This window comes from Mustela putorius, unplaced genomic scaffold (assembly GCF_011764305.1).
Source record: "Mustela putorius furo isolate JIRA1106 unplaced genomic scaffold, ASM1176430v1.1 tig00003845_pilon_pilon_pilon, whole genome shotgun sequence".
NCBI classification, from domain to species: Eukaryota; Metazoa; Chordata; class Mammalia; order Carnivora; family Mustelidae; genus Mustela; species Mustela putorius.
Window position 1 is genome coordinate 9,836,182 of NW_025421998.1, and position 22,030 is coordinate 9,858,211.

Below are 22,030 nucleotides of genomic sequence, written 5' to 3' on the forward strand. Positions count from 1 at the left end.
CCGGAAGCGTGTCTTGTGCAGGTCTGCTGGTAGTTTCCGGTTGGAGACTTGTGCTGTGCTCTGTCCGGGAATCTGTGTGAAGTGAAAGGAACCGGGAACTCACCGCGGTTTTCTTCCTCTGGAGGCCGTCCCGTGGTCCCCAGGCAATGGCCCTCTTCTCTGCACTGGGCAGAGCTCCGGTGGGGTTCCTGGGTGCGATTTGAGGGCCACACCTGTCACCTGTCTTCAAGAGAGATTTCCCGTTCTTTCTTGGGGCGGGGGAGCCTGGTGACGCAGTTTCTGAGGGGGTTGCCGGGCCGGCGGCAACAGAGCACTCCGAGGTAAAGGAGGATTCATTTTTCTCTGAGTCACAGTCATAGTTAGAGAGGGTGGAGGCCTGTAATGACGGTAATGACGTGCGGCGAGACGGTGACGGCGAGCCCGGGGGGACTGGGCGGCTCCGTGTCCGCGCTCCAGGCTTCCGCGTGGGCAGCAGCAGCAGCCTCGGTCCCGGGGACGGGGCAGCGGACAGAGACGCGGGTGGCGTTCCAGAGCTGCGCCTTCTTGGTCCTGCTGCGTCCACGGGTGACCTGATGCCCGCAGATAGCTTCTTGGGACGTCCTTGCTGCCGCGGCTGCTGCCATGTGTAGGACCAGTGGGGGGAGGCGCTGCTCTCAGAGTGGCACATCCTGCTGATTGCAAACTTCGGAGGAGAAACTCTTGGTGGTTATTTATCCTGACCCTGGTAGCGTGGCACTCGTGTGGCCTGTGTAGACACAAACCTCTTTCTTTTTCCAGCGGAACAGTTATAAAATTCCATTTTACCATTAGACATTCAAGAATGTCGACCATTTGTGACGGTCATGACGAACGAAAAGCCGAGTCTCACGTGAAGGAGGTTATTACGTGTGAAGACCTCTAGGACGTCGGAGTTGGGAGAATTTTTAGCGTCACCTAGGTGGCAGAGAACCGTTTAGACCTTTTTTATGTAAGAAAGCAAGAGTTTGTAAAAAAAAAAAATAGGTGTTTCGATGTGGCGCATCTTCCTGTAGTCGGAGTTTAGGACTTCCCGTGATGGTTTTGAAAGAGGCGCCTTCATGGCTTTTTCCTTTTTGGGGGCTGGGGGTGGGTCTCGCCTTGTCCATGAGACCAGAGCTGTTCTCGCTCAGAGTCTGTGGGGCCAGGACAGACATCCTTCTGTTTTCACCTGGGCCGGCCCCTGTCCGGCCATGACTGTCAGTGTGCATGTTGCCTAAAGCCAGAATGTCGAAGGTCAGAGTGCATAGGCCGGTGAGGGTCGTAACCTCACCCCGTGTCGGGCCGGCTGTGCCCTTTACTTAGGTGGCCTCATCTCACCCCCAGCTAATGGGTGATGAGGGACCCTGGACCTTCTCCAGGCCACACAGTGGTGGGCGCTGACTCACACGTGGCCTGGGCTCTGCTCCACGTGGCTCCTGCTCTTAATGAGGACGCGAGAGGCAGAGCAGAAGGCTGGTACCTGGTCCCACCTTCCTTTCCGATTACAGAAGCAGGAAGGACTGATAGTAAAATGGGGGTTTTACGGGAAGCCCCATGGTCTTACTTTCCTCCCGTGCCCCTCCGATGCTTTGATCTAGCAGCGCGGCTCTCTGGAGCAGACGCGGGATGAAGCACCATGTTTGGTGCCCGCAGTCTGCCTCCGTCAGCGTCTAAGGGAAGGCCGCTGGGTGTCTGCAGTTCCTGCGCCTTGGTCGTGGTGTTCGTGTGACCGACCGTGTGCATGTGCCTCTCTTCTTTGGAGCCCAGGTCGTAGAATATGAGAAGAGACAACTGCCTTGGGGCACCTGGAGGGTCAGTCGGTTGTGCTTCCGACTCTTGGCTTTGGCTCAGGTCATGATCTCAGGGTCGTGGGATCGAGCCCCGCATGGGGCTTCGTGCTGGGCATGGCGTCTGCTGGAGATTGTCTTTTCCCCTCTGCTCTCCTGCTGCTTCTCTCCCTAAAAGAAGAAGAGAAGAGACGCGGCTTCACGATGTGGTTTGTTGCTTCCGCAGAGGGTCCAGTGTGTGTCCCTCGGTGGCGGTTCAAGTCCTGCCAAGGACACAATGTTGGGGTTATTCGTCAGGAAAGACAGTTTTCTGGTTAAAGCCAATGGATTGAAAGTGAACGTATTTGGGTTGTTTTAAAACATTATCAGAACTCCCTGTAGCTAAACTCTATCTCAGAGATCCAGACCCCGGAGCCTGGGGGGCTTAGTCAGTTGAGCATCTGACTTTGGACCTCATTATTCAGCTCAGGTCTCGATCTCGGGGTCGTGGAATCCAGCCCCACGTTGGGCTCCACGCTGGATGTGGAGCCTGGTAAAAAATAAATGATTAATTTAAAAAATTAAAAAATAAGAGATCCAAATCTGAGGCTTGTGCAAACCTACTCACTGACTGAACCCTGGCCTTGGCAGAGGGACACGCAGTGGCCCTGGGATCGTCTCTTCTTGCCAGCCCCCTGTCTGATAATCACTGGTAGTGAAACCAGTAATTACGGACTGTCTTCTCTGGCAAACGGATGCTGAGCCACTCCCTCCGGGAGGGTACAGCTTCATGTGTGGGGGGCAGGCTTCCCAGACGACTTGTCCTGGGTCTGGCGGGTTGGCGTGTGGTGCACTCCGGGGGCTAACACAGGTCAGAAATGGGTGTTTCATCTTCGGGTCACCAGGGAAGAGCTGCGACTAAACTGATCTCTGGCCACGACGACCTCTCCGGAGCACAAGCCGAGAAGGGCTTCATGGGTCAGGTCTCTCTGCGAGGTGTGAATGGGTGACACGCTCAATGAACACAGTCAGAAGTAAGAGTGGTTATCTGTCCCCGATCATCCAGGTGGTGGACAGAGAGAGAGTGAGGGAGTGGGTGTGCATGGGGTCCCACCCACACTTGCCGTGGCTGTGAAGTTTCAGAACAAAGCTGACATTTACGCTGCCTGGAGCTATCAGAAATCTCTAAACCAGGACGCAAGGCTCACTTTCCCAGCCGTGTGAGGGATGCCGTTCCAAGCAAGATTCAGGACCCTCCTTTGACACATGCTTTGCAGGATTTGAGCTATGTCTCGTAGAGCGAGCAAAAGCAAGTCTCGCTCTGCTGACCTGTAGTCCCTATGCGTCTGGTGTCATAGGAGCCCAAGAAACGGGTTTACTTTGCTGAATTCACCAGCAACCCTGGGAAAGCTCTGGAAGGCAGTGCAGCCTTAATGCTTTCAAGATGTGAAACCCAGTGATCCTAATCACTTGTTTTTTGGATATGTAATTCCTGCACTTGGCACAAAACATAACTGCTCCAGAGGGCCTTCTGCGAGCTCCAGAGGGCCCCCAAGTGTCCTGGTCATCACTCACCAGTGGTTTGCGGTCAAGAGGGACTCCACAGGGAAGCAGCCAGTGTGCAGTCTAGCTGGGTTACTACCGCTGCTTGGGGGGCTCTTGAGGGGGAGCCTGGGGGCCGGGGACCCCACACCCCCTTCTCCAAAGCCCCAGAGACCGGGGTTCTGGCAGCTCCAAGTCTGGACTTGAGGGCCGATTGGGAAGGGAGGAAGCAGCAGGCCTTTGGGAGGCTGCAAATTCTCAAGCTTTCTTTAGCTGAACGTCCCTCGTCTGTGATATGGTTTTCCGCATACGGACAAGCGCTGTACTTTGAGGTGCTGATCTGTAGAACTTGGATTTGTATCTATTGTACAAGGTGTTTAAATCTAAGCACGGTTTTATAGACCTTCCCTCATTTTTCTGATAAAGTTTGAATTCCTTTCCCAATGATTAGAGGACCGGGTGTGCAGGCAGCGAAGTCAACGCCAAGGGCTTTCAGTGGTGTTAATGGCCCCGTGTGCCCGTGAAGGACGGGTTGCTGGGCGGTAGGTCAGGGACGTAGTGGGCGATGTGGGTGCCGTCACAGCGATCTCTCCCTTTTTCACTTAAGTGATTCAGTCTCTCATTTTTGTTCTCCTGTTAACGTTTGGATGTGCAGAGAGCAGTCCCTTAGAAGGCACCCACAAGCATTCGGTAATTGGTGATAATTCATACATCTCAACCGTCAAGGATTATTCTAAGTAACAGCACCAGTAGTGAAAACAAAACGTTAATGAGTTAAAGAATACACACGCACGCACACGTGTGTGTGTATATATATGTATATATCAGGAAAAGGAAGTTCTTTAAAAAGGACCCCAATTTTAGGCCTGTGTGTAAATCCGCATTTTAAGTTTAAGATTACAGTGGTTTTCCTTCTCCCCCTGGGGTCCCCGGTCACTCAAGGTGGGATGCCGTCCTCTGCGAGTGCTCCCGATCCTTCCTTTTCTTCGACTCCTAGGCCTGCTACCTATGCTGATTCTCTGGGTGTTCCCTGTTTGCGAGGTCCTGCATTCCCTGGGTGGCCCTGGCCAGGTCCTTCCTCATCGTAAAGGCTGTGTCCTCATCTGGGAAGTGGGGACGATCCCCTCCATCCTTCTGGGAAGGCGGGCTGGGGAAGGTGGGGTGAGCCATTCTCACGGACCTCCGTTGCCTCTGTTTGCATGACCCGAGGCCGGTGTGGTTGTCCCTGGCAGTGCATTCGTGGTGGAGGTCGGAAGGCCGTTCTGCCTGTGCGCATTCCCAGCTATTCTCTGTGGGAACCCTCGCTCTTCTCTCGCTTGGTTGTTTCTCAACTACCTCCAGTGCTGGGCACCTCAAGTCCTTTGGGTCATTCCTTCCAGGAGCCTTTGGGGGCTGGCTTAGCAACCTTGTCTTGCCCTTAGCATGGGACTGCACATGTGCATGTTAACAGACCCCACTGCCCGCGGGTGGAGGCAGCTGGAAATTGAAGACCAGCGTCCAGCCTTGGCCTCTCCTGGCTCACACGGACCAGATCCTGTTCCCAGGGCCTCGCATCCGAGCTCAGAACTCAGGTCCTGGATGTGGGCAGAGCACTGCCCCAGGACTGACCCTGACCACACAGTTGGCCGGTGTGGGTGACCCAAGGCAAGCTGCTTCTGCTCAGCCTCCTGGCCTGTCTGGTGGGACTCCCAATCGAGTCTCCCCGTGGATCATGTGAGGGCACGATGCCCCCCACCAATAATGTAAGTGAGGAGTGTGGCCATCACCAAGTTTTCATTTAAAGAATTTTGCTGGTTTTCTGTCTGGAGGCTGACCAAAGCACTTAGGGGTGAGGAACTGTGGATATGTGAATAGAATATCCCAAAGAGGTCTCTTACAAGAGACACAGAGTATAAAGTCAAAGGCGATGCTCCTACCTAGGGTCAAATGCAGAAGCCCTGAAGTTTGACGTGCCGAGGTCAGTCTCTGCTGTAGCTGGGTGAGGGTGGCCCTTTGGCCTGCCTCCCTTCCCCCTCCACCTGCCCGTGTTCTAGAAAGGATTCTTTCTATTGTGTCAGAAAATGTAATCAATTTTTGGAAGGCCAGAAGTGGACCAGGTATGGCTTCTCTCTGGGAATCTGGTCCTTAGGATTCTGGTGGCATTTGGAGGAGCTGATTATGTTGCTTGCTTCATCCCGTTGGGGTGGGCTTCCCACCCCACTTCTAGAAAGTGAGATGTGACTCTTCAGAGCTTTATTGCAATTTTCTTCCTATTGCCTCCCCTTGCAAACATCTTAAAAAAGGATTGCTCAAGTAAGAAAAGAGACGAGGGCTGTGGTTCTTCTCAACGTTGGGAACACCGTAGAGCTGTAAACCATGCCCGCTTCCCCAAGATTTTACTTGCACTGCTCTGGGGTACAGCTCAGTTCCCCGGGATGCCCCCGTGGTTGGTGCTAGGCCAGGGACACAAGGGCCCCACTTTCTGATTCAACAGGTCCACATCCGGGCCAGAGCATGTGCCTGTGTGTGGGTTCCCAGGTGGCACCTGTGCTGTCTGTCCGTCTGTCCAAGGACCCTAATTGGAAAACCACGGGACTGTGGGGCTCTAGTTAAGAGTGTGGACTTCTGGACTGAGCTCCATCACATCCTTGGTCACTTCGGTCTCCTTCCCGTCACTGGCCCCAGGACCTTGATCCCTGCACTTCTTTTGGCTCTTGTCAACAGCGGGAATGATTCTAGTGTGAGGGCATGTGCGTGTGTTTGCACATGTACTCACACATCTCTATATAGCCTTCTGCCTGGTCTACAGAAGCACTTGGAACCATCTTTTTTTTTTCTGGTCTTGACAAATTGAAATAATCGATAGTAAGAACGTCCAAGTCCATGGCTTTCTTTACCTGTACAGATGAAGGTGAAAGGAGTGTGGGTTTCAGTCTGTTTTATCTGTAGTGTCTTCTATCAGAAGAGATAGAATAAAAAAAAAAAAAGAAGAGTGTTTCTTATTTTATTTCTTCTAAAGGAATTTATTTCTTTGAGAGAGGAAGAGAGCAGGAGCAGGGAGCCCAGTGGGGAACTTGATCCCAGGACCTCGGGGTCATGGGTCAGATGCTTAGCTGACTGAACCACCCAGGTTTCCCTATAAGAGTGTTTTTTGAATATTATTTTGATTTTGGTATATATTTATAATAAAAGTTCTAATTCTATTGAAGTCTCCAAATTTATTTCATCTGTAAAGTTACCATATGATTAAAAACTACTGCATCCCTTTTTTTTATTTTCAGTGTGAGTTTCTTGTCGACATGTAAGGTCCCTTCATTTGCTACAAGACCTCTGTATGCAGACGTCGTGTTCTGTGGAGGGTGAAGCCCAAGCCCTGTGGTTGATTGTTAACCAAACTGGGGGCCACGTGCTCTGCTGTTCTCGGGGGCGTGAGCATCTCGCTGGTCCTGCGCTTTGCTGGGCCTGTCCCTGTGCTTGTCACCATGCTAGACTTTTGTCCTGTTCTTGGGTCTCTGCCTGCTCTGTCTCTGTCCATCCCTTCCTGGCTCTTTTTTGAAACCATTTCTATTTCAGGTACTTTGAGTGGTTTTTTTTTTGTTGTTGTTGTTGTTGTTTTGTTTTGTTTTTTTTTTTAAATAGTGGAATAGTTCTGATTATTACTTTGAAAAGAAGGGAATCAGTTGACGTTTATTGGTACACATCATCATCTTCGAGAATACATTGTTTCTTTTTTGAATGCTGTTTTCATTGCCTGGTTTCTGTTTTCCCTTTGATGTTTGAAGTATTGTGAGTTTCTTTTTATGCGTTTGTTATGATTTAGAATGCGAATATTATGTTTTCAGCCCCACAAGTAACTGTCTTAATATGTCATGAACATTGGTCCATTACATTGTTCCTGGTAAACAGCAGGGCCTCTGGCTTTTATGGAAGGGAGCACTTTCTTCGTAAAAATTCCTACAGTGACTTAAGACTGGCAGCTTCTCTTTGCGATTTTATTTTTAAATTAAATGTTATTGTTTAAGCTCTGCACACACAGTGATGGTGGTTAGTCCCGGCAGCGTGCAGACCTTCTGGAGTCCCCACTGTGTGCCATCCTGGGTGCGGCAGGGAGCAAGACCACATCCTTGAACAAGAAGGCATTTACCAATTAACAAGTGGGGTAGGATTGAGTTCAGGTGCCGGTCGTGATCGTGGAGCCGGGTGGTGGGACAATGAGCCCTTCACTGCCTGTGCTGGGTGTCTTCTGAATGTCTTGAGAGGTGGCTGTGAGCAGAAAGTGGGAAACAGACATGCCAGAGAGGACATAGTAAATTCCCTAAGGAGACGTAATCGGTTTTCCTAGCAGTACTAAATGCATATTTTGGATTTGTGCCCGAGTCAAAATGGAGAGAGCCCTTCTTGCATGGTTAGTGACTTCAGGGGTGGCTAGGTAAGCAGAGGAGTTGTGTTTTTCTCAGAGTGGGTCAGAGGAGGTGACACGTGAGGGAGCTCGGGTGTTTGCTGGGGAGTGGTTGTCACAGACTGCTGCCCTAAGCCAGGCAGGAAAGGGGTGTGGGTGCAGGGAGGTGGGGGCAGGGTGGCAGGTCCAGTGGGCAGCACTCTCCATCCTGGAGGGTGGGTATGCAGGGGAAGCCCGTGTGCTCGCAGGTCCCCACTACCAACCCGAGCCTGACTCTATTTTTAGATGGTGGGTTGCGTCCATCCTCGCGCCAAGCATCAGCTTCGTGGGTCACGCACAGCGTGTTTGGGAAGGAGGACAGATCAGAAGGGGGAAGCGTCGGTGTGGATGGCCCGGATCCTGAGCACGGTGCCAAGTGTGCGTCTCAGGCGGGTCATGAGATGTGAGGGTCCTTCAGCAGACCTGCCGGAATCCTAGTCAATTTTCTTGGCATAGGGGGTCCTCCTGGTGGGAGGGCACCGGGCCATTGAAATCCACTGCGAGCTGACTCTGTGGTTGGTTGTGATGTGAAAGGCCTATGCGTGCCAGCCTTCCGGGTCTCAGGAATGCCTGAAAAAGCTTTATTTGGTGCAGTGTTTTCAAATTTTAAGACAGTTATATCATTTAATGAAGTAGAAATTGCCCTTAAAATGGAAAAACAAACATGAAACAGAAAGAACAAAGGCATTGTTGAGGTTTGGCTGCTGGACCCACAAGTGTAAATATTGACGTTGTTGAGAAAAATGTTGACTCGAGAATCAGCTAACTTTTGGCTTTGCCTGAACTATTTGTCTGAACTGTAGTCTAATAAGGAAGAAAGTTCAAGCTTAATGGTGAAGATTATTTAAATTTTCATCCTAAGTTCAAAAAGGGACAGACCCCCTGGATCCTTGGGTGGCTCAGTCGGCTGGGTGACCGACTCTTGATTTCAGCTCAGTTCATGATCTCAGGGTCATGAGATCGAGCCCCGCATTGGGCTCCACGCTCAGCGGGGAGTCCATTCCCTCCCTCTCTTTCTCTCTTTTCTTCTCTCCCTCTAGTTCTGCTCCTACCCCTGCTCACCCTCTAAAAATGAATAAGTAAAAGCTTTAAAAAAAGAGGGGGGGGGACAGATGCCAATACATTATTTTTAACAGCAGCGGACAAAATTCATAATCAAAAGACACATGAAACCAACACAGTGTGATGACCTTCTCCATAAGCCCCTTTCATGAAAGGAAGAGCGAAGACAACAGTCATTGGTACAGTTTCTGAGTCCGTCTACAACTGTTCATGAGGACACCTTTTATTGTTGAAGGTATAAAGTTGCAGTATCTGCCTGCCTGTCAGGCCCTTCTCCCGCTGTAGAGCACATTATTTTGGTAAATCAGCTGATGATTTGAATATGGGACTCTTTTAAAGGGGCATAGGATGTTACCCCTGCACCGCTGTAGGACATTTCAAAGTGTGGTTTTTTTTGTTGTTGTTTTTTGTTGTTGTCATTGTTCAGGAGTAGGATGGGGGTTTGAGTTTCCACCAGAGCACAGATCATGACCATGGTCTTTGTCTTTGTTGGGTGTAGATGGCAGGGCGGATTTACGGAGGGCTTGCCCTTGCCATGGGGGTTCTGTTTCACCAGCTGGACACTTGGGTTCACAGAGTCACACAACTGAGAGAGGGCATGCTTGTTCAAGAGAAACCAAAATGGATAAACTGTCAGCAGTCTCCAAGTGGTAGAACTAGTGTGACTGGGAACGTGGTGGCATTTAAAGAAGAAAAAAAAAAGTTTGTATAAAAGTCAGTTTGTAGTCATTGTTTTATCCATCTTCGTTTTAGCATCCTAAGAAATTCTGCTGAATCTCATGGTTGTATTAAAAAATATTTAGCAGGGCTGGGGGGTGGGGGTGTGCCTGGTGGCTCTGTCGGTTGAATGTCTGACTCTTGATTTCGGCTCAGGTCAGGATCTGTGTTGTAAGATGCAGCCCTCACTGGTCTCTGTGCTCAGTGGGGAGTCTGCTTGAGATCCTCTCTCTCCCTTTGCCTCCTCCCCCATGAATAAATAAAATCTTTTAAAAAATTGAGCGGAGAATGTTAATTTTATTAAAGGAAGCTTATCGAATTGCCAACTTTTCTGATATTTAAAAACTGGGGGTAAAATATATGAAACCTAAAATTTACTACTTTAGCCATTTGTTAAGTGTGTAATTCAGTTGACTTAAGTACATTCACAATGTTGTGTAACCATCATGGCTATCTATTTCCAGAACTTTGTCCTCATCCCAAACAGAAGCTCTGTATCCATTGAACACACTTCCCTTCTCCCCAGCCCCTGCTAACTTCTACCTCTTGTTTCTGTACTAGGTGCCTCATATGAGGGAGGTCCTACAATGTTTGTGCTTTGGTGACCAATTTACTTCATTTGGCATAATGTCTTCAAGGTTCATCCATTTTGTAGCATGTATCAAAATGACATCCTTTGTCAAGGCTGAATAATATTCCTTCTCATGGATAGGCTACATGTTGCATGTTCATTCATCTGTTGACAGACACTTAGGTCGTTTATGCACTTTGGCTATTGAACACAGTGCCACTGTGAACATGGGTGTACAAATATTTGTTTGAGTCCTTGCTCCCACTTCTTTTGGGGTATATGCTTAGAAATAGAATTTTGGGAACTTATGTTCATTCTGTTTGATTTTTTGAGGAGTTTTTGTTCCATTTTCCATAGAGGACACAACATTTTATATTCTCATCAGTGAGGCAGAAGGGTTTCAGTTTCTCCACATCCCCACCAACACTTGTGATTTTGTGTGGCATCTCATGGTGGTTTGATTTGTGTTTCCCTAATTACTAGTGATGTGGAGCATCTTTTTATGGGTTTATTGGTTGTTTATTTGTTTACCTTGGAGAAATGTCTAGTTATAGTCTTTTGGCCATTTATGCAATAGGTGGTTTGTTTTCTTATTGTTGACTTGTAGGTGTTCTTCATATATTCTGGATATTAATCCCTTATCAAATAAATGATTTGCAACCCTTTTGTCCTTCTCGGTGGGTTTTTTCACTCCCTCGATCATGTCCTCTGCACAAATGTTTTTAATTTGGATGAAGCCCAGTTTGTCTCTTGTTGTTGTCTGTGCCTTTGGTGTCTTATTCTGGAAGTCATTCTCAAATCCAACATCATGGAAACTTTTCCGTAGGTTCATTAAGGAGCCTAATTAGTTGATTAGTGTGAGTCAAAAGTTCAACCTCATCATTTTGGACGAGGCTATCCAATTTTCCCAAAACCATTTATTGAAAAGACTGTCCTTTCCCCATTGGATGGTCTCAGCACCTTTGTTGAAAATCAGCCAGCCATTATATATGACGGTTTGTTTCTGTGCCCTCTATTCAAGTCCATTAGTCTGTATGACTGTCCTTCTTCCATTTCCTGCTGTCCTTATCACTGTAGCTTCATAGAGGGTTTTGAAATCAGAAAATGTGAGTCCTCCAATCCTGTTCTTTTTCAAGGGCTTTTTTGGCCATTTGGAGTTCTGTGAGAATCTCTATAGATTTTAGTAGGTTTTACGGATTTCTTCAACAAAGCTGGAGGGAATTTATGAGGGACTGCACTGAATCTCTAGATTGCTTTGAGTATTATCATCATCTGAACAATATTAAATGTTCCAAATCCAAAACACAGGATGCTTATCTTATTTATATCTTCTTTCTATTCTTACAGCAACATCTATAGTTTTTTGTGTATCTTTTGCTTCCTTAGTTGAATATATTCCTCGTTGTGATTCTTGATGCTGTTTTGAATGGAGTTTTCTTTTTTATTTTTTTAAGATTTTATTTATTTATTTGACAGAGATCACAAGTAGGCAGAGAGGCAGGCAGAGAGCAAGAGGAGGAAGCAGGCTCCCTGTTGAGCAGAGAGCCTGTTGCGGGGCTTGATCCCAGGACCCTGAGATCATAACGTGAGCCGAAGGCAGATGCTTAACCCACTGAGCCACCCAGACACCCCTTGGAGTTTTCTTAATCTCCTTTTCAGACTTTTTGTTAGAGTATGGAAATTCAAGGGATTTTAGTGTGTTGATCTTCCATCCTGCAACTTTAATGCATTTATTAGCTTGAGATTGAGTGTGTATCTTAGTAATCTTTAGAGTTTTCTGTAGATAAGATCATGTCATCTGTGAACAGAGATCATGTTAGTTGCTTTCCAGTTTGGGTGTCTTTTATTTATTTTTCTTGCTCTATTACTTTAGCTAGAACTTCAAATGCAATGTTGAGTAGAAGAGGTAAAAGCTGGCATCCTTGCCTTGTTTCTGGTCTTAGGGAAGAGCCTTCGATCTTTCACCATTAAATATGATGTTAGCTTTAGTTTTGAGACATTTTAGGAGAGACCAGAGTTACCCTGATCTTCTTAGTATATCTAACTATAGTTTTCCTGTTCCAAAGGGACTACTCAACAGGCTTATGGGATATGTATTTTTCTGGCTGATAAGCAATCTCACTTGATAAATACTTTCAAAGGTCATATTAAGGTGATAAAATGGCCATGTTTCTGTGATATTTTTGGCACTCCAACAGCCATTAAATCTGAACCTTCAGGGGGAAAGTAGCATGTTTCCCTGTGTTGAACACATCCCAGAGTTCCGGAGGCATACGAAGCAGGGCAAGCAGCAGGCACAGAGTGAGCTGGAAGGAGTGTGGGAAGCAGTGGCAGAAGGAGGTGTGGGGCAACGTGTTAATATGGGTGCAAAGAGCGTCCTTAAACGGCCAGGAAGGCCCATCCTATGTGGCAAGAAGGGGGAGCCAGGAGGACGGGAGTCCCTCCCCAAGGCCTGCCAGGATGTAGGCGAAGGGGGGGAAACAGCATCCCAGGAAAGTGAGACTTCAGACTGAAGAGGTGGGAAGATGTATTTACAGAAGGGCCCAGAGCTGGGAAGCTGTCCATGCAGAGCCATCAGACCCTCGGGGGGTTGGGGAGGCCCAGAGGAGACAGCACAGAATCATCCTGGCAGCCTGCTGTGATCGGTTGGTGTGTTTATGTCAGAGTTCTCCAGAGAAACCGAACATATATGGGTCTGTATGGAAACTTACCTTAAGGAATTGGCTCGTGTGACTGTAGAGGCTGACAGATCTGGAGTCCGTGGGGCTGGCTGGCAGTTCAGGAACTCAGGCAGGAGTATGCTACAGTCTTGAGGTCAGATCCCTTCTCGGGGTGACCTCAGACTTTGCTCTTATGGCTTCAACACATTGCACAAGGCCCGCGCCCATTATGGAAGGTTTCCCTTTACTCAGGTCTGTGATTTCAGATGTTAACTGTACCTACAGAGCACTTTTATTAATTTATTTATCTATTTATTTTTTTAAATTGATTTTAGAGGGAGAGAGAGAATGTACGCGTGTGCATGCATAGCGGGGAGGGGCAGAGGGAGAGAGAGAGTCTCAAGCAGACTCCGTGCTCAATGTGGAACCCGATGAGGGGTTCAATCGCACTACCCTGAGATTGCGCCCGGAGCTGAAACCACGAGTCAGATGCTTAACTGACTGTGCCTCCCAGGTGCCCCGCAGCGTACTTTCAGAACAGCCTCTAGGTTGGTGTTGGATTAAATGGCTGGGCCTGGAGCCTGGACACATGGAGCTCGCCACCATGGGGGCGTGCAGGTGTGTAGGGCTGGGAGCTGCTGGCCCTGCCGGAGGCTGGAGGGAGGTGACCCGCCACAACTGTGCCCAGGCGGGGAGTGGAGTGCTCCCGCCGGCTTGTTTGTGCTTCCATGTCACCTGCCCTGTTCTTTCCAGCCCAGCGGCCTCTTAGGGTATGTTCTTCAGTTTCCGTCCAGGTGGCTTAAAGGATCCTACACAACTTGCAGGAAACATGAGTGGTCGGCAGTAAATGTTACATGTTTAGGGTGCTTCTGTTCCCTTTAGCTAAAATGACAATTTAGTAGCGTTCTAATACCTTGCATCTGAATTTGTTTTCTAGGACCACCAGAACCAAATAGTACGGACTGGGTGGCTCAAACAACAGAAATACATTTTCTCATGGCTCTGGAGGCTGGAGTCTGAGACTGAGCTGTGGGCAGGGCTGTTCCCCCCACACCGAGACCTCTGTCCTTGGTGTTCAGACGTCTGTCTGCTCCCCGTATGTTCCCATGGTCATCCGTCTGCGTGTCTGTGTTCTGATTTCCTCTTACACCAGATCAAGGCCCACACTAATGCCTCACTGGAACCCAGTCACCCCTTAAAGACCTCCTACCTCCAAATTCAGCCACATTCTGCGTCCTGGGTTTTAGGGCTTCAACTTCTGATTTTGGGGGAGGACCCAGGTCAGCCCATTACTGGGTCTTACCTTGATTTCTGTGCTGTTTCAGCAGATGAAATCCGTATCCTGACTTTTGTGCCCCATCTGATTTTAGGTATCCCCTGGGAAGCTTCTGTGAGTCTCTGATTTCTGAATTCTGAAGACTTCAAACTATCTGGAGGGAGCATTTCTGTGGGGGGGTGGGTCATGGGGCCCCGATGGGCAGGTGCTGTTCCCTTCACAGCTGGGTGCTGCTCTCCGCACTGATCTGGAAGCTGCCGTTCTGCCTCCGTGTTAGGCTCGTTCTTTCTGGGGGCTGTTGTCCATGTTTCTGGGATTTCCTTCGTGCAGGTTGAGTTTTCTGCTGTATTGATTCGATGTGACCGCCCCCAGTATCCAGTTTATGGTGTCCTAGGCCCCTTCCTGCCTGTACTGTTTCTTCCATTCTCCTTTTCAATTTTGTGGAATGAAATGAGCCCCTTTCTAAGTTGTCCTTATGTTTTTCATAGTAGAGCGACTCCTGGGAGATGGGCCCTTCCACGCCCTGAGCATAGGAGCAGAAAGTGTTTGCTCAGGGGGTCCGTCCTGCTGGCTGTGGCCCCTGGACGTGGTGGGGTGGCCGTCGTGGAGTTATTTTGTTTTCTTCTTGCTGTAACAGGCTGGCATGGATGACCCCCCAGAGTCCCCTTTGTGAATGCTGCCCTGCTTAGATCCAGATGCTGAGAGCCTGTTGAAGTGGGGGCAGTGTCCACTCTTGGCCTGGGTGTTGGGCACAGTGAACGCACAGTTTACCTTGTGGGGAGCAAGACTGGGAAGGAACATTTACAATTCTGTGTAGCCAATGAAAAGATGAATATAAGCCTAGCGTGGGGCCAGGAGCCCAGAAGGGACACAGACGGAGCCATCTTGGAGCAGCAATGATTGGCGAGAGGCAGTCTGTGGGGACTTCCTGGAGGAGGTGATTGCTGAGCTCAGTCCTACAGGGTATAGTGTGTTTGCTGGTGGTGGAGCTGGGGCGGACAGTTGCAAGGACAGAGGCTCAAGAAAGCCTCTCGTGGCCCAGAGTTATGAATTATTCAGGGTGTCTGCACCATGGAGGAAGGAAGGGTGCAGGACGTGCACCTCTGGGAGTGATTATGATGGGGAGCGTTCGTTGCTGCCGTTCCTGAAAATGTTTTCACGACTGATGACTCTGTTCCTGGAATCCACACCCCGCTCTCTGCCTGCTGCTGAGATTTCGAAGGAAAGATGGGTCTCAGAGAAGCTCGCTTCATGGAAGTTTGGCGGAGCGTTCCTTTTTTTGTTTGTGTGTTCAGAGGCACAGGGAAGGCCCATCCCGAGTCCAGGCCAAGGCACTGGTCGCCTCCCGCCCCTCGTCCCTCACCCCAGCCCCAGCCCGCTGCATCAGAAGGGAGGGGCCTGTTTCAGACTCAGCTGGGAAACTCGTCTGCTTCGTACATGGCGAGCTGGTGGTTTGCTCCACAGTAGAGTAAAACAGCAAAAGTCAGGATCTTTGTTTCCTGCTTATTAGGAGCTCCCTGGAAGAGCCAGTATGCCTTTTCACGTAGCTGCTGGTATTTGCAGCTCATGTAGAGGGCGGGAAAGTCTCCCGGGTCTTCGCAAGTCCATTTCTGGGAATGTTCTTCTCAGGGGTTGTACTCACAGACCTGGGGCCTTCAGGAAGAGGGTTGAGCTGGCGGGGGGCCCTTAGATGCCCCTGACAGTGGTCGATCTTGACTGTGGCCAGGGGACCCAGTGTGCACACAGGCAGCCCCCCGAGGACCCCAGCAGCACATACCCGCCTCCCTGCCTCATCTGAATTGGGCTAAATCCATCATGGCCCAAGTATGATAAATGGTCAGGGTGTAAATATTTGTAACAAGGAAAGGAACCCAGGGGTCCCTGGGAGCTCCTGAGAAGGCATGCGGTCAGTGCCGTGGGCCAGGTCCCCTTCGGCGGTCTGGGGGCTCTGTAACTGGCTCCTGTCTCAGAAGGCTGGCTGGTACCCCCGGGGGTAGAGATCCCGACCGAGCACCTGACTGCCCGAGGGGTGTCCCAGCGGCAGTCCCCTTAGTCATGTCGTTCTTAGCCAAGTTGGGAGGAATGAATTTCTTCTCTGCTCGGGCTTCTCACCATCTGTCTCCATTGCAGGTGCTGCAGAGCGGTCAGTGTAACGGGAAGGAGGAGCCGATGGCTTTAGCCGGCTGCCCGGATTCCTTCTTGCACCGTCCATACTACCAGGTAAGGGGGAGCGTGGGCGGCTGCTGCCTGCACGGGCAGTGGCTCAGGGCCACGGCGCAGATGGAGTTAGTGACCGCGACCCACTCCGTCGCTGGCCGTGGCTGCACTGGGGCTGCTGGCACGTCCCGCAGAGGATCACATGTCTGCCGTGGTTGTCTTCACTTATTGCTGCGAGGCTTATCACCTGTCCTCTCTGTCCGTGGCACCCTCTCCTCGAGGAGCTTGTCATTGTTGTGCGGCTTTGCCTGTGACCCGCGGGGTGGGGTGTTCAGGTGTGGTCATCTGCTGGGCCCCAGAGCCCAGGTGGCAGGGGCCGTGGCCCCTTTGGGGACGTTCATGTGGGGGCACTGCATCCTGGGCGAGAAGTGGGGAGAGGGTGGGCTCTGGGCCCAGGCGCGGCCTGTCTTTCAGAGATGGAGCCCCCCCTCCCCCGCCGAGACTGGCTCCTTCCCGCCCCGTCACCCAGTAGTCTGCGATGGGGTTTGGTGCAGGGCACGGCACATTCAGACCCGGCCCTCCAGGTTCTCAGGCTGCCCGGTGGGTCTCCCCTGGACGCTTCCTTCATCTTCCGAACCACTTTTGTGTTTGAACTTCTACTTGACCGTGTGCAGGGACACATCTGAAGGAATGCACTAGCCAGACTTGGTCTGTCTTTTTCTTTTTCTTTTTTTTAAAATTTATTTGAAAGGGAGCAGGGGGAGGGTCAGAGGGAAAGGGAGAAGCAGACTCCCCGCTGATCAGGGACACCCCCCACCCCCCATCATGACCTGAGCCAAAGGCTTCACCAGCTGAGCCCCCCGGATGCCCCAAGCTTGTCCATCTTTATGAGGCTTCGGACACTTCACGCACTTGTACCATCTTTCTCTCGCCCTCAGTGTCTCCCCAGCAGGGCTCCCAAGCTTTGAAAGTCCTTCCGTATGCTCTACCCTTGATCTGATACTGTTGTCTCCTTCCTTCATCTGTAAAGTCTCTCTTTGGTAATAGCGATGAGAATTTCCTTGTGTGCCACGGCTGCGGAGAGATTTCCTTTTTAATTTTTTTTGGCATCAACATGATGTGGACCTTCAAAGAGAGGCTGAAGGTTAGGAATTATTCATTGTAGCTGCTGAATTTGAGACGAGACCAAAGCTGGTCACCAACCAGAAAAGAGCACTGGCACCCTAGCCAAAATGTGGAGCGTGCTGGGGACAGTGGGTCTGTTCCGTGGGCGATTTTGTGCAAGGCCCTCTGCCTTCTGCCGGACTGATCTCTTGTTCTTAGAGGGCCTCACCCTGTTGATGAAAGCTCTGTGCTGCACCCGTGGCTCGTTCTCCCATGGTCACTTAGCTTTGCCCAGGTGTCTGGGCCCAGACTGTGCCCATCGTCTGTCCTGCTGCCCTACTGTCACTCTCAGATGGAGGGGATGGATCAGTGCACCACAAGGGATACTGTCCCCGGGGCAGTCTGTCTGAAAGTTGGTGGAGAAGTGTCTTCGCCAGCTGGTTATGGAGCAGACCTGCAGGGCCAGACCTGATGGGCACCACCGAGTCCCTCTTGCAACCTCCCCGTCCCCCATCTTCAGTTTCCCGCAGGGCCACACAGAGATGGCAGAAGCGCCAGGCGAAGGTCACGCCTCAGTCCCCAGAGAGCTGTTTGTCTTGGCTGACTCAGTTGCCGGAGGCTGCTCTGAAGGAGCCAGGAAGCCATGGGTGCGTGGTAGTCAGCCCAGCGAGTCTCTGTTGCCCCTGGAGGAAATGCTCAGTCATGCCGTTCGGTGACTTTGGATGGCATGGTCCGCCTCCCAAAAAAACCCAGCAGCCAGACTTGGCAGCTCACATCCACCATTCCTGGGAAATCGGATGACAGTTCCAGAATTTCTCAGAAAATGGGATGATTTACAGGGAGTTCCAGTCTTGGGCAATCTGCAGTTTTAGCAATTAGAGAAATCTCCTAAGTTAGAGAGAAGAATTCTTAAGATTGTCAGCGACGAATGGTTTTCTGATTCTAGCTGTTCACTTAGAACTGGGGTGTGGATTCGTGACAGGGTTTGGTCAATAGATTGCTGAGATACAGACCTTTTTATGGACACAGAAGCACCCACATTAGCAAGTGCATTAAGTTATCCTGCTCTCCGTGGTAAGGGACCATGTGGAACGGGCATGACGGGCCCCAGGGCTGGTGGGATGCGGCAAGCAGCTTCCCTCTGAAGACTTCGCTTTTCCTTTAAAATATGATCATTATCATAGTTCTGTGGCCTTGTGGGGGGGCTCTTGTAACAGTCCTGTGCCTCAGTTTCTCTTCTGGTAAGAAAGGGTTAATGGTGTCCAAGTTGTGTGGGGATCGGAGCAAATGCACAGAAATCGCCCGGCATGCGGGTGGCCGTGTCTCGGGCACCCAGCCCAGGGTACTTAGGTTTCATTCCTTGGTCATCAACTGGACCAGACACAGCGTCAGAGCTAGGGCGACAGCTTTGCAAGAGGCAGGCAGATTCCTGGGGCTCATGAGTCCTTGTGGGGGAGGTGGACGTGGGACAGCTGGCAAATAAGATGATTGTGAATGAGGATAATAATTCGGAGGCAAATAAAACAGGCCAGCAGGAGAGAGAGGAGGTCAGAGAGGCCTCCCCAGAGGAGGCGTTCAGAGCCTAGGTGGCACCCAGGCAGGAGTGGGCAGGGCTCTCTCTGCAGACAACAGAGGAGGAAAAGCCTGGCCTGGGGAGGCTGGGGGAGAGGTGAGACTTTAGTCAAGTGGGAATGGGAGTGGCTATAAATAGAGACCTGCAGGCCATCGTCTGCAATTTTAAAACCCCAGAAGGTCCAAACCGGGAAGAGCTCTCATTTCTCACATCACAGCAGACCTTGACTTGACTCATCTGGAACTGTGCCCTACGGGGGCCTCCCTGGGCCCTGCGTTCTCTCTGTTCACTCCGAAAAGTCCTTAATTCCCACTTCCCTCTGGCCTCTGGGGTTTCGAGGAAGGGGTTACACACCTGTGAAGAGGTACATTTTATTTATTGACTAAAAATGAAAGCGGCATTTATTATCCTTAAGAAAGGAATGCAAAAAAGTAGGAAGCGAGACGAGTTCAGGGAACACATGCGAACGGAACGTTGAATGGTGCTTTGGCAGTGAAATGCTCGAATGTAGACGTGATACAGGTTATCAAGCTTACTGTTGAATTTCCAAACACTGAGTATCGAGCTTTACTTTTCTGATTTTTATTCTTGCTTTCTGAATCAAAAACACATATGTTTATGGGGCACCTGGGTGGCTCAGTCCGTGAAACCTCAGCCCTCCGAGGTTCAGGGCATGATCCCAGGGTCCTGAGCTCCAGTCCTGCTTTGGGCTCCTGGCTCAGTGGGGGCCCAGCTTCTCCCTCTGCCTCCGCTCATCGCCCTGCTTGTGTGCTCTCCTGCTGTCTCTCTGTCCAATAAATAAATAAATAAAATCTTCCAAAACAAAAAAACGCACGTACGCTTGTCTTGGAAGTCAGCATCTGAGAGAGGGTCCCTGTGACCACCCCCCCACCCCCCCACACTCCGCCAGGGAGCTGTCCCTGGCTCCTCTGCCCCCGAGGGAATTCCTCAGTTCTGTCTCAGCCCCCCTTGCTGCTTCTCTGGTTCCATTTCAGTCCCATAGTCCTAAGCCTTTAGGCCAGGAACCTTCCTCTCCAGCTTGAGGGCTGGCAGACAACAGCCATGGGCCGTCCGGCCCCCTGCCTGCTTTTATAAATGGAGGCTTATGGAACCAGGGCCATGCTCATTTGTTTACATCTCTGCAGTGGCTGCTTTTGGGCTCAGCAGCCCAGTAGAGCAGCGTCTGGCCCTTAGCAAAGAAGCCGTTTGCCAACTGCTGTGTTAGGACACTGACTGCTCCAGTGAGTGCTGTGGGCGGACGGAGGCCAGAGCGGGCCTCCTTGTCGCCTACTCGTGGTCAGGGCCATGGGCACAAGATCAGAGCCTGATCAGCTGGGGGTTTTTGCTGGGCCTGCGGACCTCTGGGGACAACCAGATTCCTGCACCTTCTGGTGGTGTGGAGGAGCTGGGGGATGACATCAGTCCTGTAGTCTTGATTTGGGATCCGTCCCCAGAAATGAATCCCATTCCCAAAGCCCATCCCTGTTCTTTATCTTTTTAACCAGAGAGGGATCCTGTAGCCTCTTTGTTTTTATTCTTATGGCCCTGTGTCTTGGCAAAAGGTCATTTATATTGGACTCCATTTTCTTCCAGCACTTTGTGGCTGGTGACTTTGGCTCATTGTGGCTCTCACAGGTGGGCTGGAAGGATGCAGAGAGCATTCATCCCATCCCTTGTATTTGCTTCACGAGGCATCCCTGCTGATAGGACGTCTACCTAGAAGTGGTTTTGCAAATCATTTCAAGTTTCGATGCTGAATTTCCTAATAACCACTATTTTACAGGAGTCTTGTGAGGGAGAAGAGGGCATTTGTACATGTAGAACGTACCCTACACTAAATAAATTCCATGTCCTTGTCTTCTCTTTACAACGTCACTGTGAGAATTAGGGTCTCCGGCGCTGTGTTCTCCGTATCCAAGATGGGCAGGAGAGGAGCCATCGCTTTGATGTGACTATGTGAGCTGCTCTCTGATTTCTTTGCATGTAGATCTCGTCTCTAGATGTAGAGTTTTTAGGTGGTTTTGGGATACCTAGGTCAGTTGGAGACTGCAGTCTTCCCCAGTCTTTGAAACCACACTGCAGGACCGTCACGTAAAAATAGATGGCATTTGGTTTGGAAAACCATTTTCTCCGTGATCTGGTTCTCGCTCCGGGAACCTGAGGTAGTGAGCGGCCTGTCGGTAAGCCGCGTGTGTGCTTATACTTTCTGTAACTTATGGAAGCCACTGAAAACCTGTTTCTTTTTTCTTTTCTTTGTTTTTTTTTAAAGATTTATTTATTTATTTATTTGACAGGCAGAGATCACAAGTAGGCAGAGAGGCAGGCAGAGAGAGAGGAAGGGGAGCAGGCTCCCTGCTGAGCAGAGAGCCTGATACGGGGCTCAATCCCAGGACCCTGTGATCATGACCTGAGCCGAAGGCAGAGGCTTAACTGTCAGAGCCACCCAGACGCCCCGAAAACCTTTTTCTTTAACTGCTGGGAGTAGTGCGCGTCCTTTGTTCATGGACTTACGTGTCGGGAGTGACAGGCAAACTGTGGCTAGATCTCGGGACCCAGATGCCCACCCTGCTCCCTGCTGTTGAAGACTTCCGGCCGTGGTGTGACAGACGGACAGGTGCAAGACCAGCTGGGAGGGTCTGTGTCAGCGCTGTGCCTTGTGGGGAGCAGCGGGGACCCCGAGTCATCCCCTGACATGTGTGGGTGTTCAGCCCAGAGCTTGTGACTCTGTGTGTGGTGCGTTGTGTGGTGTGTGGCAGGTTGTGGAGACAACACTCAGCGCTTCTGTGCTCCAAGTCTTGGACCCTCCTGCCAGCCCTGGGACATGGGGCCACCATGCTGTCCCCTTTGCAGATGACACTAAGGACAGAGCAGAGAAGCTGTTGCTCCCTACTGAGGAGCAGCCGTGTTCTTCCTGATGTTCATGGCTATGCGTGGCGCGTGCGTGTCCCTGAGACTGAGGCGGGAGGGTATCGTCAGGGGGAGCGGGGTTCAGTTCTCAGAGCACCTGTGATGTGGTATTTCGTTGGTACCCTCCGAGCCTCAGTGTCATGACGACTTTCCAGTTAAAGAGAAATGACCGGCTCTCGTCCTCAAGTCCATAAGATGATTGTATTTCAAAATGTCATAAGTAGGCAGTCTGAAAACCCATGAAATGCTGCAAATAAGTAAATAAATAGAAATTAAAAATG

General features: G+C 50.5%; 1 protein-coding gene across 4 annotated transcripts in view; it reads left to right on the forward strand.

Moving 5' to 3' along the window:
• GRB10 (growth factor receptor bound protein 10) overlaps positions 1–22,030 on the forward strand; it is a 169,265-nt gene that overhangs the window by 37,405 nt on the left and 109,830 nt on the right. For all 4 annotated transcript variants that reach the window (XM_045089549.1, XM_045089547.1, XM_045089545.1 and 1 more), the window contains one exon: positions 16,139–16,228. In XM_045089549.1, coding sequence (XP_044945484.1) covers positions 16,178–16,228 — 51 coding nt within the window. In that variant the 5' untranslated portion in view covers positions 16,139–16,177. The remainder of the gene's footprint in view (positions 1–16,138; positions 16,229–22,030) is intronic.